The sequence below is a fragment of the Marmota flaviventris genome, chromosome 8, assembly GCF_047511675.1.
Source record: "Marmota flaviventris isolate mMarFla1 chromosome 8, mMarFla1.hap1, whole genome shotgun sequence".
Taxonomy (NCBI): Eukaryota; Metazoa; Chordata; class Mammalia; order Rodentia; family Sciuridae; genus Marmota; species Marmota flaviventris.
In genome coordinates, this window is record NC_092505.1 from 79219312 (window position 1) to 79237615 (window position 18304).

Here is an 18304-nt window from a genome sequence, read left to right on the forward strand (position 1 = left end):
GGATTTTATTTCCCCTGTCCTTTAAAGTATCCACCATGGTTTGAAAGAGATTAGGTCATGGCTGAAGTAAGATGGAATTTCTCTGAGCTTGGGTAGGAGTATAGCTTAGTGGAAAAGCACCCACCCAATGTGGTCAATGTACCACACTGATAAACTCCCAGTGCTTGATAAACCCCCAGTACTCATAGAAAAAAAACAAACAAACAACAATAACATACAAGAAAAAAGAAAACAAATTAGACAAATAAAAATAACAATGCCAAAGCAATAGAAAAGGGGCAACAATAATAAAAATCATCTGCAAAGTTTTTAAAAAATAAAGAAAATTAATTTTTAAAAAAGAGGAAAGCAGAAGAATAGTAAATAAATGGAAAAATGAAAAGAAAAAGAATAGCAAAAAAATTAGAGAAGAAATAGAGTAATACATATATACAAAAACAGCAATGACAAAAGTATTTGTATTCATAAAAATTAAGAATTTCTCATTGCTGGGCACTGTGGCACACATCTATAATCCCATTGGCTCTGGAGGCTGAGGCAGGAGGATTGCAAGTTCAAAGCCAATCTCAGCAACAGTGAGGCACTAAGCAACTCAGTGAGACCCTGTCTCTAAATAAAATTCAAAATGGGGCTGGGGATGTGGCTCAGTGGTTGAGTTCCCCTGAATTTAATTCCAAATACCCCGCCCCCCTCCGCCCCCCAAATATTTCTCCTCCACTGAGGTGCTCAGTTGTGTGGATAAGAGTAGATATTCACAAATTGTACAGATGTCCTTTTAGGCTCAGTTCTAGGGAAGAGAACAAAGGCTAAGGTTTTTGATCCCTCTTTTCTTTTTTAGTTTGTGGCCAGAGCCAGTTAGAATATCTCTCAGCTGCCCTGCACACCACAAAAGCGAGTGGAACTCAGAGCTTCACAGGCTAAGTTTTACTCTGAAGTTATTTTGGCAGCACACTGAGAACTGGCCATATGAGTCACCAAGCTAGTGCAGAGTATAGAATTTGTTTGGAGCCATTCCCTCCAGTGCCCTTCACACTTTAAGGGCAGAGCTGATAAGGGACACTAAACATATCAGTGACTCTGAGGCCTTTTGTGCCATGTACCCTGAAGTTGGAGAGCAGCCCTGGAGTCACAAGTATTTGTGCTGGGGGCAGCAGGCCTCCTGGAAGATACCTCTCATATCTCTAGTATCCAGAGATGGCTTCTGCACAAAAATCATGTGCCAGTGCTTGTTCCCCTGGACTCCTGCATCTGGCTTCCTAGACCATAGGTTTTAAAGGGTAAGCATCCTCTATTTCCTTATGTGTCACACTTCAGTTTCCCACTGCAGAGGATTCTCAGCAGGTTTGTGTCAAACTGACTCTCAGGGCAGCTGCCTACTGCATAAATACAGTAATACTGCAAACAGGACCTGGAGAATAAAATACAGGTGCCTTTGATTCCCCAAACAGTAAGCTCCCATAAGGCTTTCTCAAGATGTCTCTTTGTTACAGTACCATGAGATGGGTGAAGTATTTCTGTAGAACCAGTTTGCTGTGCAGATCCCAGGTCTACTGTCAGTTTAGAGTTTAGCTTTGCAAGTGCTGATTTGTGTGCTAATGATGGACCCTCGGACTCTCCCTTTTCATCTCTACCCCTCACTCTCTGCCATGTGATCAGTGCTGGGATGCTCCTTTTTTCACCTTCTATTCCAATATTCAAAGTCTCAGAGTTTCTCCAAGTCTCTGTACTCTGTTGAACTTCAACTTTCTCCTGCAGTTACTGACTTTGATATCAATGCAGGTGCTTTCCAGTTATTTTGACTCCGTCTTGTGGAGGTCTTCTCCTCAGAACCTCAGTTTTAATTGCAGAGGCTTTATGGTATGTTTTAATGCCTGACAAGTCTAGTCTGTCTTTAGAGATGTTCATTTGGCTATTCTTGCCTGTTTATTTACCCATAATAAGGTTAATATCAACTTATATAAAAAAGTTTGTAGGTATTTTTATTAGGATTGTGTTGTTTATAAATTAGCTTTATGATGTCAAGTTATCCTGTTCAAGAACAACAGCTGTTTTTTGATATCTTTCAGTGTTAAGCTTTCTCATGTAGGATTTTTTCTTAAATTTATTCCTAGATATTTTTACTTTGTAAATGAAGGTGTTTTTGTGTTTGTTTTGACATTATATCTTTTAACTGGTTCCTAATTGTGTGATGATTAGGTTTCTGTATGGTGATTTTATATTCTGCTACTTTACTCATTATTTTTATTGTTTCAGTTTTATGATTCACTTTCTAGGTGTATCACAGCTGTAAATAAAGATAGTTTTAATCCCTATTTTCCAATTCTTATGCCTGTGATCGAGTTATCTAATTACATTGGCTGATACCTCAAATTAAGTACAATATTAAATACTAGTGGAAATAGTGAACATCCTTTTCTGTTTCTGATCTTAGTGGATATGTTAAGGAAGTGACTTAGCTGGGGTTGCTGTAACAAAGTACCATAGATTGGGTGCCTTAAAAAAATACCAGTTTATTTTCTCAAAAGTTCTTGAAGCTAGAAGTACTAAATCAGGGTGCTGTCCAACCTGGTTCCTGATAAGGGTCCTTTTCCTGATTTTTCAACATAAATCTACTAGAATGGTATATTATATTAATGGGTTCCCTCATAGTGAACTCTTGCCAGCTGCCTCTGCTGACGAGATGAGCTGGGTTCAAAAGAGCTGGCTGCAACATTAAGATAAGAAAATGGCAAAGAAATCACACTACACATGGACAGGGGTTTCTCAGATCAAGGGTAGGATGGCTCTGTGACCTAAAGGGTCAGCTAGGAAAGAGAGTGTGTGCACCTGGAATATCTTTATTTTTATAGGGAGTACCCACAGAGGAGATTTGATGGAATGTTCTTTACCAAATAAGGCAGGGGATAAGATTTCAAAGGTGGAGTCTTGCTTTTTGATGTCTTGTGGTCAGCAGATTGATTGACATCTTGGTAAGTTACACCCATCTTAGATGCTGTGTGGGATCACAGGCAGTACGAATGGAGAGGCACACAGCCCAATCAGCATGCAGTGCCAGACCTGTCCCCTCATATAGTTCAAATGAACATAGCTCACACGCACAGCCCATGGGATGACTCACAACAGTGAACCAAGTATGCATTTGTGAAATAAATACCACTTGGTTATGGTAAGTCAGTCTTTTAATTAGGGATTGAATATGTTTCAGAATGCTTTATTTAGTATTTTTGCATAAATATTGATAAATTAGCTTATAATTTATCAATATTTATGCAAAATCAAATTATATCATATTAGCTTATAATTTATTTTGTATTATCTTTATCAGGTTTAGTTATTGATGTGACACATACATAGAGAAACAGCTATGAAGTTTTTTCTCCTTTTGCATTCTGTGAGAAATTTTATAGAGCATTTGAATAATCTAGAGTCTTAAATGTTTCACTCTGTGGAACCATCTGAGCCTGGTGCTTTTTTGGTAGGGTAGTTATTAAATAACTTTCCTAATTTCTTCTAAGGAAATTGATCTCTTTAAGCCTTCTATTCCTAATGGATTCAGTTTTAGTAAACTGTATTAAATTACCAATTTCACCTAGGTTTTCAAATTTATTTGCAATAACATCTGAAAATGGAATCTAATAATTTTTTAATGTTTATTTTTGTATTTTCTTCAATGTTTATTTTCCTCTTATCATCACCCTTTTCCTCTCTCTTTTTTAATATTAACTAATTGTTTGCCTGTTTTGTTAACTTTTTTTAAAATATGACTTGATTTATTAGACCCTTCTTTCAGTTTTATTGATGGGCCTATGAATTTTACTTTGATTACATCATTAAGCTTTACCTTCCATGGATATTGTGTATCATTTGAATCAATACTTTTTAGGAATTTTGTAATTTGAGTTTAGGTTTCTCTTTTACCCAGTTTTTAATACATTTAATTCCAGATAGAAGGACCTTCCTTTGTTATTGTTAATAATTCCCATTTTATTATATTGCAGTCAGAGAACATTGTTTGAAATATTTCTACTTTATGGAACTTACTGATACTTTATGACCTAATCTATACTGCTTATGTGTGAATGTCCCATGTGTGCTTGATAAGTTTATTCTCTAATGTCAAGATCTAAAGTTTGATGTGTTCTATCTCAATTCTTTTATTATGTATGTCTTCTGTATCTCTATTTACTTGGTCTTCTATTTAGTATTTTTCTATTGGTGAATTTCATGGGCTTTATGCTTTTATAAAGGTTTTTGCTGTGTTACATAAATATTCATGATTTTAATATCTTCATTTTAAATTGTGACTTATAACATTAAAACATTGTCCTTTATTATGTTAATTTGAATTCTTCATTGTTTGATATCAACATTATATGCACACCTTTCTTATTTGTTATTGTTTTCTTTTCTTGGTATACTTGTCTTAGCCCATTCCTTTATTGTTAGTATTTCTAAATCATTTTATTTTGAATGTATTTCTTATATAGAGCATATTTTGGGGTCTTTCTGAATCAAAATGAAAAAAAAATTTAATAGCCAAGTTAAATCCTTTGGCATTTATTTATAAAACTGATGTGTTTTGTTTCAATTCTTTTATACTATTTTAAGTCACGTGAATTATATTAAGAGCCTATTTTTCAGTGTGTGTGTGTATGTGTTTAATGCTTATAGTCTCTGTTTATCTTTTGCTCTGACTTGTCCATTTTTAATGTATCTTTTATCTTCCTGCCTACTGTTTGTTACATTCAGTGAACTATTCTACTTTGCTCTCCCTTCTCTTCCCTATTTATTCTAGTCAGTCTATAATTGCATAACATATAGCCTATATCATGTAACATATCATTCTTCTTCAAATCCCTTGCTAACTTCTCTGGCCTGCAATTATAGTAAATGTTCACTATCAGTATTTTTGTTCAAGGTTTCCAAGTGTATATTGATTGGCTGAAGTTCAGTTTTGAATAGTTATATACCTTAAGAAAGGTTTATGGGTGCAGATTTTCTTGCATATACAAAACTGCTTAATTAAAAAAAAAAGTGACCTTGAGATTTGAGGGGGCAGTTTGATTACATATAAATCTTTGATTTACATGTTTCTAAGCAACCCTCCAGCCTCAGCCTATTGAGCCGCTGGGATTACAGGTGTGTGCCACCACGCCCAGCCCAATTGTGTAATATTTTTTTAAAAAATTAGGTCTATGCTATCCTATTATTTTCAGCTGGTGAGTCTTTGTTGAAACTGCTAAAACCAAAGCTAACTCCAGCCAAAAACAAGAGTGTATTATCAATAACAATGTAAGAGAAAGCATTATGGGAAGACCTTTTGGTCATTCAAAAAGAGAACACTGAATCACATTAAGGGGTTTAGTTTTACAACTCCACATCACTCTGGCCCACCAAGCACAAGGTGCTTTTTTTTTTATATAAAGAAACTGTTGGTGGCTGTAATTTAATCATGGCATGTACTCTAAACATTTATTGACAACTATAATGGCTTCTTTCAAGATCTAAAATTTGATGTGTTCTATCTCAATTGTAGATAGACACGTCAACTGTGCATTTGTCCTACCCCACTACACTAAGCCTTTTGAGGGCAATACTTAGTTTCATCATTGGATCCCCAGCATCTACCTTATAATATACAGCTTATAATATACACTCAATAAATTCTTTGAGAATTTCAAGTTTTGTTTTTGAGACTGGAATGTTCCTATACTAAGTACTAAGAAATTGTTTCTAAATCACTTTATTTGCAAATTATGATGGATGCTCTTTAAGCAAGCTCCATTTCCCCCTATTGAAGGTGGACAAAACTTATGTGCTTTTGTTCTAGCAAGTAACTCTGCTTCCTCCACCTCATCTTGCTAAGCTGCAATCTCCTAAGAGGAACATTGCTCCATAGTACACCTCTTAGTAGTTTGAATGAGTTTCCATTTAGTTGAGAATATAAGTAAGATTTCTTAATTTTCATAATAATATTAACTCTCATTCTGGCCTATCTGAATCCGATGCATCTTTCCTCTCTTTAACACACAGTATTTCCTTTTAGCATCTTTTCAGAGTTTACTTTGCTACTGTTTCTTATCTACTGAAAGTGGGGTGGATAATGGACATTGGAAGAGGTATGATAACCTTAGAGGTCTCTGAACTCTACAAAGTAGATAGAAACTCACTGGTAACATGGGCTAGGCAGGTAGAATAAATGAGTGGAATGGAATAGGCATGAGAAAAGTAACGGCATGATGATGAGTGAAAACTGCACTTCAGATCTGGAGACATTGTGGAATAGGTCAATGTAAAACTGGAGTGTGACTTTCTCTTTCAGCTGCTTCTTAGATACAATCATTTGGAAAACTGGCCTTGGTATTCTGTACTAATGGAATACCTGAGATAATTAGCTTTACAAACAGAAAAGATTTATTTTGGCTTGCAGTTTTGAAAGTTCTAGACCATGATCAGTTGGTCCCATTGCTTTGGACCACGGCAAGGCAGCACATCATGGTGGGAGGGCATGGTGGAACAAAACCACTTGTCTAATTGCCAGGCAGCAATAGAGAGTGAGGAGGGGGGCAGGGTCCCACAATCTTCTTTAGTAAATGCCCCCTAAAGACCTCCTACCAAGTTTTACCTATTAAAAATTCTCCTGCCTCCCTATAACACCACCCTGATTATCAAATCTTTAACACTGGGTCTTTGGGGAACATTCAACATCCAAATTATAGCAGTTTTCTTTTATTTTCCCCCATTTTTTAAAGAGAAGCTGAAAATTTAAAATTTATGTGAGGTTTCCAGATTTTTAAAATCTTGGCAATTAATTTAAACATTTTTGAAAGAACATATGGCCCAAAACTGTACAGACTATGAGGCCAAGTAAAATACATCTGTGGGCTGGTTCAGATCCTAAGCCATACATTCCATGTTCTGCTATATATTTCCATCAGATTTGCTCATCCAAAAGTGATGCAAAAAGGTATTCTAACTATAGAGTAAAGTAAGTTTCCAGTTGTATTAATTTTCTGTTTGTTTCATAACAATTACAACAAATTTTGCACCTTAAAATAGCTCAGTTTATTATCTCAGTTTCTGTAAATGAAAAGTTTGGGCACTTCATGACTGAATTCTCTGCTCAGGGTTTCACTGATGTCAACTAGGGATACAATTTTTGTCTGGGGTTCACAGTTCTCTTCCAAGTTCACTGGTTGTTAGCAGAATTCACTTGTTGCAGTTGTAAAACTGAGGTCCCATTTCCCTGGTAACTACTGGCCATGGACTGTTGTCATTTCCCAGAGGCTGCCTGCAGTGGCCCTGATGGCAGTTCACAGCACAGATGTGTGCTCTCTTCTAAGCCAGTTGGCATGTGTGTCTCTAGTTTCCACTTCTGCAACTCATTGGAGAAAACACTATGCTTTGAAAGGGCCTGATTAGGTCAGGAGTGCACCTAAATAGCTTCCTTTTGCTATATAGTTAACATAGAAATCTTAATTTTTTTTTTTAACAAAATAGGAAAATACCATAGAAACATAAAAGGATCACATGCCAGAGGAAATTTTTAAAGTAAACACACACTGGAAAAGTTCTCCTTTACTAATTAATCAAGAAAATAACAAATTACCACTTTCTTTTATCTCATCCTGCTAGAGTAGAAGGAATAAATTGGGATAGTCGTTCTAAAAATCAGTTTCATAGTCTTTAAAAAAAATTTTTTTTTTTAAAGGGGATTGAACCCAGTGGTGCTTAACCACTAAACTATGTCTCCAGTCCATTTTGTATTTTATTTTGAGACAGGGTATTGCTAAGTTGTTTAGGACCTCTCTAAGTTGCTGAGTCTGGCTTTGAACTTGAGATCCTCTTGCATTGGTCTCCTGAGCCACTGGGATTTCAGGTGTGTACCACCTTGCCTGGCTCCGGCCGTTTTTACATTTTATTTTGAGACAGATTCTAACTTAGCTGCCAAGGTTGGCCTTGAACTTGAGGTCCTCCTGCCTCAGCCTCCCAAGCCTCTGAGCTTACAGACATGTGCCACACATCCAGCTCAGTTTAGTAGTAGCATATGTTACAGATGGAGAGACAGTATGCATGAGTGGATTAATACATAGATAGATGAACAAGTGTATATACACTTGTATAAGTTTGTATTTATTTAACAATTATTATAACCCTATGACATAAATACTATTGCTGTTTTCATTTATCAGATGGAAAGAGCTGAGGCACTACAAAGTGTTATTGGTGGTTATCTCTGTAATAAGATTACATAAGGATAATAACTATTTCCTCTTTATTCTAATTTTTTTCATTTTGTAAATTTGTAACAGTTTTAAACAGGGAAAAATGGTAATAAATCTGTCTTGAAGTAAAGACTCACCATATTTATAGTTGTTGTATAAATTAGCATAATTGTTTTGAAAGCAAGAGAACTGTGTAACTTCTTTTGAATGGCCAAACTGCAGAAATGGAATTAATGAACCATTTAGAATGCCCAGATAAGGAATAATTTATTTTTCCTTTATTCTTTCCCAGAATATTTTGTCTCATGTTTAATAACATTACTTATAAGTAAAACCTATGATTAAAGGAGGTGAGAAACAGTCATCTAGGCTGGGAATAAGAGGTGAGGGCTGGAATTTCCATGGTATACATTAGATTCATTAAAATACCTAGAAGATTAGCAATTATTTTAAAAAATTAATATTGTATACCTATGTCTCACAGAACAAGTGGTTTAAAGCAACATTTTTTATTTTATTTTTTATTTCCACCACAGAAAGTACTATAATGCTTTTATCAAGTATCTATATGATTCTTTCCCCATTGAAAAAAATTTTAAACCTTAACTTTTTAAATTGTTTTTACTTCAAAATTATATTTTTGTCCAGTTATTTCTTAATTTTCCTAAAGCACTTTTAAATTTAGTCTAATAATTTATGATTCCCTAGTATTAGTATACACAACATAATTTTTATAAAGACACCTTTGTATCACATGATAGCTATTTTTTAAATGTGATCCTGTTTGGGGGGTACCAGGTATTAAACTCAGGGGCACTCAACCAGTGAGCCACATCCCCAGCCCTATTTTGTATTTTATTTAGAGACAGGGTCTCACTGAGTTGCTTAGTGCCTCACTTTTGCTGAGATTGGCTTTGAACTTGCAATCCACCTGCCTCAGCCTCCCTAGCTGCTGGGAGGGTATGCTCTTTTTAGATACCTGGAAGTATTTGTACTAAGTACCATATTCAGCCTTCTAATAAAATCACACCTACTTAGGTCCTTAAAAGGAAAAGAACAGCTAGTGCTGCTGAACCAGGGGAATCTGTTGTTCACTTTTAGAGGAGTTAATTGGAATATGTAAATATTTTCTTAATGTAATTGCTCTTGCCTTTACCTATTCCCAATTTGTCTTAAGAGTTGATGTTATGGGCACTGATTCTGCACACATTTGACTTTGCTACTAGCAAATTATTGTATATAGCTTGAGATATTTGCAGCACTTAAGAAAATATTTGGAACAGAATGAAATATGTGTTACTTTGTTTTAACATTAGGTCAGGATTTTTAAATTTTTAGTATCCAAAATATTACTGTATTTAATAATATTTGTCCTACTTACTAGACTACTTCTGAGTTAATATTAAAAACTAATTTGAAAGAGTTAACCATTTTTTTCTTCTTGTAAGTGTTCCAAGACCTCCATCTGAAACCATGGGTAGTACTGAACCCTATGTACACTATGATGTTTTTACCTATACATACAGATGTATGATAAAGTTAACTTATAATTTAGGCATAGAGATTAACAGCTAATAAAATAGAATAATGACAACAGTGTACATTAATAAAAGTTACATGAAGATTGTGTCTCTTTTAAGAGTCAAAACAGATTAATATTTTTAGATTGCAGTCAGCTGTAGGTAGCTGAAACCATGGATAGCAAAACTACAGATAATGGAGACTACTGTATCAGATGATAACTATTTGTAGGGTTCTTTTATAATGTATTGAAGCAAAAAATGGCTTAAGAATCATACACTGGAAAGAATAGAGTCAACCTCTGCAAATAGTTTTCAAAATGAAGATGGTATAAATTCAACAATAGTGCAGTTAAAGACAGAGGTAGTATTGTAAGATTGCCGCTTACAGTATGGCTATTAATTCAGAAAACCGATGAGAAGCGATGGGAAATTGAGAAAAGACAAAAAGACACATACAGAGAGAAAGCTGGAACCAGGTGGCACACTATCCTTTGATGGAGGAATAATGACCCAGAGCTAGCTCAGCACATTCATTGTATAGATTTTATCATCAAAAGATTATTTGTGGGTCTGGGGTTGTAGCTCATGGTGGCAGTGGGCTTACCTAGCATATGTGAGGCACTTGCTTCGATTCTTAGCACCACATAAAAATAAAAAATAAAATAAAGGCATCTATAACTACAAAAAAAAAAAAGGTTATTTGCAGGAAAGCAGACAGACTTTGAAGGTCACAGTGAAACTTGCGAGACATTGAGGTTATCTTGTTATGCCCAGAATTCTCTTTTCCTGGGAATTGGTGTCTGAGCTCAAGGTTCAGAGTGATATAGCTCTGTACCTTGGCATGGAGCCTTCTCAGGCTGGGCATCACCATAGCAACTGAGCCATCTTGATCTTCACCTTTACACAGGCAGTTTCCAGTGCAAAGGCAGCCATGGGGCAGTCAGAGGTCATGATTCAAATCATCACTCTCTACATAAGATGTTTTGGTGATTTATATCGAAAAACAAGCTGAAATATTTACTAATTAAGGGATGAGACCTGACGAGACAGTGAGGGAAAAAGCAAAAGGATTGTTGCTGTTTTGAAAAGGAGAGTGATTGGACCATTGTGGACCTTTATGTACTCCCTGAGTACTTCTAGGGGTCACTCACAGGAAGAGAGAAATGCTGTTATTCAACACTTCACAACTCTTTGGGAAGAATCATTTATTTTATTACTGTGAGTGGTGTGTGGAAGGGAAAAAAGTTCTAGGTAAGGCAGAGAATTTAGTTTGTGCTGTTATATAACAAAAACACTGTAGACTGGTGACTTAAACTGCAAACATTAATTTCTCATAGTTCTGAAAGCTGGTAGCCTGAGATCAGTTGAATTGTGAGAGTACCATCCTCACAACCTAATTCTCCTCAAAGGTCCCATCTCCAAATATTATAATATTGGGGCTAGAATTTTTGACATATGAATTTGGGAGGACACATTCATTCATTCACATGAGCAGGTATGAATATGTTATGACGAAGCCCACTATTATGTTAAACATAGTGCCCCAATAAAAAAGTTAATTTTTTTAAAAAGTTTCTTATGTGACCAACTTTGTTCCCCTTTTTTCCCAAGTCTGATAGCCATTGATGTTTTCCACTTTTACTTTGTTTGCCTTTTCTAGAAATATCATACAACTTCTTAGCCTAGTGTTTTTGAGGTTCATGGGTGTTGTCCTTTGTATTATTGAGGAGTAGTAGTCCAGTGTATGAGCATACACCACATTTTGTTTATCCATTAGCTAGTTGATGACCAAATTGTTTCAGTTTGAGACAGATGGAAATAGTGCTACTATGCATAGTCTTTTTGTGAACATGTTTTTCTCCCTCATGAGTAGAGAGCTAGAAGTGAATTGCTGAGCTGCGTAACTTCTTTTAGAAACAGCCAAACTATTTCAAAAATGACTGTACAATTTATATTCCGGCCATTATTGTATAAAGGTTCTGATTTCTTCACATCTTCACCAATGCTTGATGTCAATCTTTCTGACTATAACCATTCTTTTGGGTATATTGTTTAGTTTTAATGTCATTTCACTAATGATGAATGATATCCCTGAAAGTCCACATTACTTTTAATCAAGAGATATTACTGTAGCTTGAAACAGTTCTTGGGATTCTTATTCAGAATTTGTTAGATGAGTTACCAACCATATAAAGGAAATACATTTTTACCATTTATTGTTGGATATCTTGCTTTAATTCTTGTTTCTTTGAATACTTAAATATATAATGAGGATATGTTACTTTTTATATATCTGTTAGACATTTAAAGATGGAAGTTAGGTTTTTATTTGTATTGAATCTGAAGTTCAAAAGGCTGAGGGTGAAGTTTGTGAGTTGTCAAATCATAATTAAAGCCACAAGAGTGGACATGATCACCTAACAGGTTGAGTAGAAGCCTGACAATTTGTAGAAGAAAAACTTGAGTGAATCCAATAAAACATTTGAGGGGCTACCCTAAGCCACAAATCTAGGAGGTCCTCGGTGAAGCACGTTAAGAATACTGTTGATTAACAATTTATTCGTGGCTACCTGCCTGCATAGGTTAACTTTTACATTCCTTTTTATTGATTTAAAGAGAACAAGTGTGTTTTATAGAAAACTAAATCTTCACGAGGTCAGTAATGCCCTGTACTGTTTTTTCTTTTGAATCATTTGAGTATTATTTATTTTTTCCAGAGTAATATGATTTTTAATCATTAAACATCCTAGTGAGGTTTTACTAATTAATGCCCAGTTTGGTATATTATTCTGATTCTCTTATATATATTGCAAATATTATTGATTTTATAAAAGTCACACCAAATATGTTATTTTCTTTTATTTCTAGGCAAATATTGTGGTCTGGGGTTGCAAATGAACCATTCAATTGAATCAAAAAGCAATGAAATTACAGTGCTGTTCATGAGTGGAATTCATATTTCTGGACGAGGATTTTTGGCTTCATATTCAGTTATCGATAAACAAGGTAATTTTCATCTTATACAATGGTTCCCAAATTTTGCAGTTTCTGACAACAAAAAAGAAATGTTTCTCTTAGTTCCTGTTATCTGAAATTGGAATAGAATAGAAAGACTGAATAGTCAATAATATTTATACAAATTTGACAAAGTTAAATCAGTTTCAGAATTCCAGAAAAATAAGTGTCTTACCTTTTTCACCAAGTCCACATACTTCCTTTTCCTTAATAGATGAAATACTAATTTTTCACTTTTATAAGATTAAAACACAAACTTCAATAACTGTTTTTATACCTGTGAATTATTGAGATGTACCATTTTCAATTTAAGTCTCTATTACCCATGGTTGATGACTTCATATTTCTGTGTTAAAGACCCTGTTACTGTTTTTTGCAAAGAATAGGCAGGTCCTCCCACCACTAGGAGTACTCTGGTAAGTGCTGAGTTATTTTCTGAATTGTTAATTTTAGGATGCGAAGGGGAAAGAATTAAAAGCAAGGCTATTAAATAGAATAGAATAAAAAATTTGCCTGAATCTCTAAGATAAAATGGAAGTCATGCATGAAATTCCTGATGTGTTTTGGCTATTATGGCTTGCATTTATTCCCCTTTGCTATTAGGGGTACCATCATGAGAAAGTTTAAGAAGTATTTCTAGTACAAGGACATATCAAAACAATCATTTAAATCAGAAAATAGATGATTATTTTTACATTTGACACTGAATTAACCTAAGTTGATAGTTTAAAATAAAAATCAGCTTCATATTGTATATAAACATGAGACAATTATTAAGGGCCTTCTAGGTGTGAGTATATTGAATACTGGGAATGACTGAGTATAGAGAACCTGTTTCTCTTTTGCAGTGGTAGGTATTTGCACTGTATGTCTCATTAAGAGTTTCATTTAGAACATGATAGAGGCTACTCTATTTGAAGAAGAATCTGCATTCTCTTAATTCATAATTCATAATCAGTGGGACAAGGTGTGAAGGCTTATTTCTCAGAGAAAATAAGAAAACTTGTTAGAATGGAACATGGAAGGAAAATAAGTGGAAACATTATGCTAGATGAATGATTAATGTTTTGACAAAGATAGGAAAACTAAGGTAATAGTGATGTTATGGAAGGATACCAAGTGTCCCTGAAATCAAAACCTGTCTCAGCCACTTGCTAGCCTGCTGATTTGGCAAGTTATTTCACCTCAGGGTCTCATATATCCGTGAATGTGTCAGTTGTGAGGACTAAGTCTAATCAGACATATATAGTGTCTGCAGGCACACAGCATGGTAGGCACACACGGTGGTAGTTTCCCTCATGCACCATTGTAAGCACACGCAGTGCATTCTTCCCCACCCCATTGTCTACAGGGAAATTTAGAGAACAGAGTGACATGATAATAGTCACAGTTCTTTCAGTTTTACTCCTTGAAAGTCTTAGGTTGATGGGTGAGAAGATTAAAAAATATGAATGATTTGCTTCATATTCTTAAGTTTCTTCGTCTTAGTAGTGGGTTAGATATTTTGATTCATATTTTCCCCATTCTTGTTATTTATCAAGATGATTATTTCTAGAAAATAAATAACATCTCTTTCTTTTTTCTTTTTTTTTTTTTTTTTAAGCTGTTACATTAGACATTTATATATGGAGTTTTTGGCCCACAGAGACCTGAATGGCCTGCATTAAAAAATTGACAGTGCTCTCAGATAACAGGATCAGTATGTTGAAGACTTACAGATCCTTTCTGCCAAACATAAATAGCTATGCTGCTATATTTCAGGTTTTTAATCAGGAACTTCTTGATAGTAATACTTTCCGAAGTGATAATCATCTTGGGAAATCCTCATTTCACAACTGTCTCCTGAAGTCTTAATTTTTTGCTTATCCTATCCCATTCATCAAACATTTGTTTCATTTGAACATAAATAAATTGGCTAAACTATCTTTCTAGAGAACACTGGTTGAATTCTTATTACTTCTTGGGTGGCCTTTCAGTCACAATTTCTTGTAATGACTCATGTATTTTGAAGGCTGATTGGCTTTGTTTGAGCTCCTCGGTCCCCCCCCCCCCCCCCTTTCAGGAAACATAGCTACCACAATGAATTCCGTGAATATTTTCAAGTAACATGTCCCTCACTTAGCAATCTACTTGAAGATTGAAGAGTATTTGAGACTAAAAGAGTGTGAACAATCTTGCTTCAAAAGCTACTTATTTGTTGTACACTCCAGCAAAGACTCATTAATGCTACATGGTATGTGCTGTTGATAGAGTCACAGTTTTATCCAAGTAGACTAATGTTTGTTACTTTGCACAAGACTCCTTTGCAAGATTGTATTCTCTTATTTCCTGTTTATGCTTCCTACTGTGGAAACAGCAGTATTTAAGACATACACCATCATGCCTTCATAGGGCTTACAACTGATTGCTAGTTATGGTTATGATAAGTATAAATGATAGGAGGCCAGAGGGGTTTAGGGGATGGAAAATTGATAAAGAGCTGAGCTTTTCTGAGGAAGCTACTTTAGCTTAGAACTGAAGGATTCATTGGAAATTCCAGGCAGACAAGGAAGAACATTCTAGGGAAAAGAACAGTAGATGCAAAGACCTGATGGTAGGAAGCAGCTTTGGAGGAATTGCGGGGAAAAGCCCTTGTGGCAGGAGTGGAGTGAGTGGAGGAGTAGATCTTGCTTATAGTGTCATATAGAAAATAGAAGGATTAGAGCTTTTTCCCAAGAGTGCATAGAAATTGATAAAGCAGAGTAGTGATATGACTTGGTTTACATTTTTGTTTTTATAATTTTCCTTTCTCTGTGAAGAGTAGATCAAAGAGAAGAATAATATAGGAAGATCAATTAAATGGCTATTAGAAGAGACCAGATAAGAGATGATCGAAGTAAGAGGTTGTCTTATGAACAAAATACAGAATTATACCAGTTTTTAAAGATATTGCAACTGAGCATATCTTCTACAGGGAAGAATAGTCCCCTTTGAATTAGGATTCATCTTCTTTGAGGTTTTTTGTTTGTTTGTTTGTTTATTTATTTTAGCAATTTGAGTTATAATAAAAGACTTTGGACAGAAGGACACCTTCTTGAATGAAACTCAGAACTACTGTGGTGCCTTGTCATGTCTTGGGCACTGTCCTTAATGTCCTCTTCTAATTCTGTTTTGTATGCTTTTTCTTATACTTTTTAAATAGTATGTCTAGTTTTATAAAACTTTCTTTTTTTCTGTGTTATTTTTAATTATCTTTGAGCAGGAGTTTATAGCCTTTTTCTTTACCAGTTTTGCTGAGAAGTAGAATCGACCAGAATAGAATAGACCAGAATTCACTAGTTTATCTACCAGTAAAAGAAAAAATTTCTATTTCCCATTGGGTAGCAAGGAAAGAGTCATAAAAGTATGAGTCAACACTTCCAATAAATATGAGGATTAGTATTTCTAATCCCAAATGGGTATAATCCCATGAAATTTTAACTAGACTTTCTGAAAAATTAAAGATTTGTGTGGACCTTTGAGGGATCCTGAACATTCATATTAACAGCCACTGTTAAGATGTTCTATGTAGAGAAACTCCCAAGTTATTACTGGTCTTAACTGTAAGAGGCAAAGTCAACCACTCAGAGGTCCAAACTTGGTAGCTCAGACCTTTGTATCTAGTTTGATAATAACTACTACTACTTTTTCATTCTTAAAAAAACAAAAACAAACTCTTAAAAACAGCATTTACCATTAGACTCAAAGTTATAGATGTGGGATCTGAATTTCTGTTTTTTAATCTCTTCAATGATGGCCAATTTCTAGGAGCTCAACATTTCTAGGAGGATTCTGGGAAATGTTTTTTTAAAGTTATTTTATAGAACAGTGAATTTAGGAGACATGTCTGCATTTGCATTGAAAGGCTCAAGTCTTCAAGGCAGCATTTTATTTGAATGTGGCCATATTGGGTTGTTATGTGTGTTTGTATGCACAATTGTAAAGTGGTTATTCTGGAATTCTTTGTAGAATATGGAACCATCACTTTAAGAGTAACGTTCAACCTCATTACTTTAGAATTCACTTATCTAAAAATTTGTAATGGTCATTATAAAGCGTACCTTTTTTTTTTCTTTTTTTCTGGAGGAAAATAGCAAATAGTTTAAATTTTTCTGTGAAACAAAATGACCCAGTGTAGATACTAACATTCTTCCTGATTGGAACTCATAAGCACTTGTCCATTCATTGTCTCTGCCTCAGAGAGTCTGATAACAATGTGCCTAAGACTTGTCAACAGTCGAGCCTGAAAAATATTCCCATTTGACAGGGTTATTGTCGCCATATGATAGATTATTTTTAGAATTAATGGTAGTGATATAAAAATCTTGATTGCTGCATTCTTTAACTTTTTTTTTTGCAAATGTTTTCCATTTCTTCCATCTTACATCAGATTACATAAACTTATAAATGAAACAGGCAGAATAAAGAACTCCTTTCTAATAGAGTTCAAATTTCTGTAACTGATTGTCCCCCCAATACCCCTCAACCCACATGGAATGTTTTTGGTTTTGAAAACAGAGTGTGAATTTTTTAGATTGCTGCCTTAACTATGCAATAATTTTATATAGTCTGTTTTCTTTAGAGTGTTACTCTTAGCCAGATTTCTATTTGTGATTTTTATTGTGGGTTTCAAACATTTTAAAACTCTGAAACAAACTCATTTTAGTAAGATCTTATTAATGAAATTTTAGTTTGCATTCATATTTTTTTAATATTTATTTTTTAATTGTAGTTGGACACAATACCTTTGTTTTATTTATTTATTTTTATGTGGTGCTGAGGATCGAACCCAGGGCCTCTCACATACTAGGCGAGCACTCTACGGCTGAGCCACAAGCCCAACCCTGTGTTCATATCTTTATATCATCATTTACAGGAAAATGAAGACTGAATATGCATAATGTTTGTGTATATAATATAAAATACCAAAAATAACCATTTTAGTGTTAATTTATAAAATGAAGGTGTTTATGAGCAAAGTGTTACCAATTTAGCAAAGATAGAGTTTAAAACAGAATTTATCTGTTAAGGTGGTTTTAATAAAAAGAGTCACTTCAACACATGGAATGAAGTTTATATCAAGGTGGCATGTAAATATCCTGAAGCACACCCTAATGATTGCAGTCTTTCTGTGTCTTTTTTTTTTTTTTTGAGTATGTTAGGAATTATGTAAAGGAACCACACATGTGTTGTGTTTGTGCTATCTTGTGGCTGTGTCCTTCACTATTGGTTAATACTGATGTATTTGTTAAAAGTATCCTAGATACTGTGTAGGTCACCAAAGAATTGTGCTAGCTTATAATATGTCTTTTATTATATTTTTAATACAGGAAGTTACCAACAAACCAAGAATTCTTTAGCTCAGTTAGTATGGAAATCAGGAAAGGGTCAGGTGCAACTCCTTTGCTGTAACCACCTCTCCGCTCTTAGTGTTGCCAGCTCTTAGTGTTGCCAGCTTAACCTTGGGCTTCTTTAATAAATTCAAAATAACAATCTTGAGGCAAGCAGCAATTTCATTACAAT

General features: G+C 34.7%; 2 protein-coding genes across 11 annotated transcripts in view; one reads left to right on the plus strand and one right to left on the minus strand.

Annotated features, from left to right (window-relative positions):
* Dcbld2 (discoidin, CUB and LCCL domain containing 2) overlaps positions 1–18304 on the plus strand; it is an 83453-nt gene that overhangs the window by 33093 nt on the left and 32056 nt on the right. The window contains exon 3 of the mRNA XM_027943261.2: positions 12617–12754. Coding sequence (XP_027799062.2) covers positions 12617–12754 — 138 coding nt within the window. The remainder of the gene's footprint in view (positions 1–12616; positions 12755–18304) is intronic.
* The window catches only part of St3gal6 (ST3 beta-galactoside alpha-2,3-sialyltransferase 6), a 330280-nt gene continuing 324685 nt past the window's right edge, over positions 12710–18304 (minus strand). For all 10 annotated transcript variants that reach the window (XM_071615420.1, XM_071615423.1, XM_071615419.1 and 7 more), the window contains one exon: positions 12710–12796. In XM_071615420.1, coding sequence (XP_071471521.1) covers positions 12736–12796 — 61 coding nt within the window. In that variant the 3' untranslated portion in view covers positions 12710–12735. The remainder of the gene's footprint in view (positions 12797–18304) is intronic.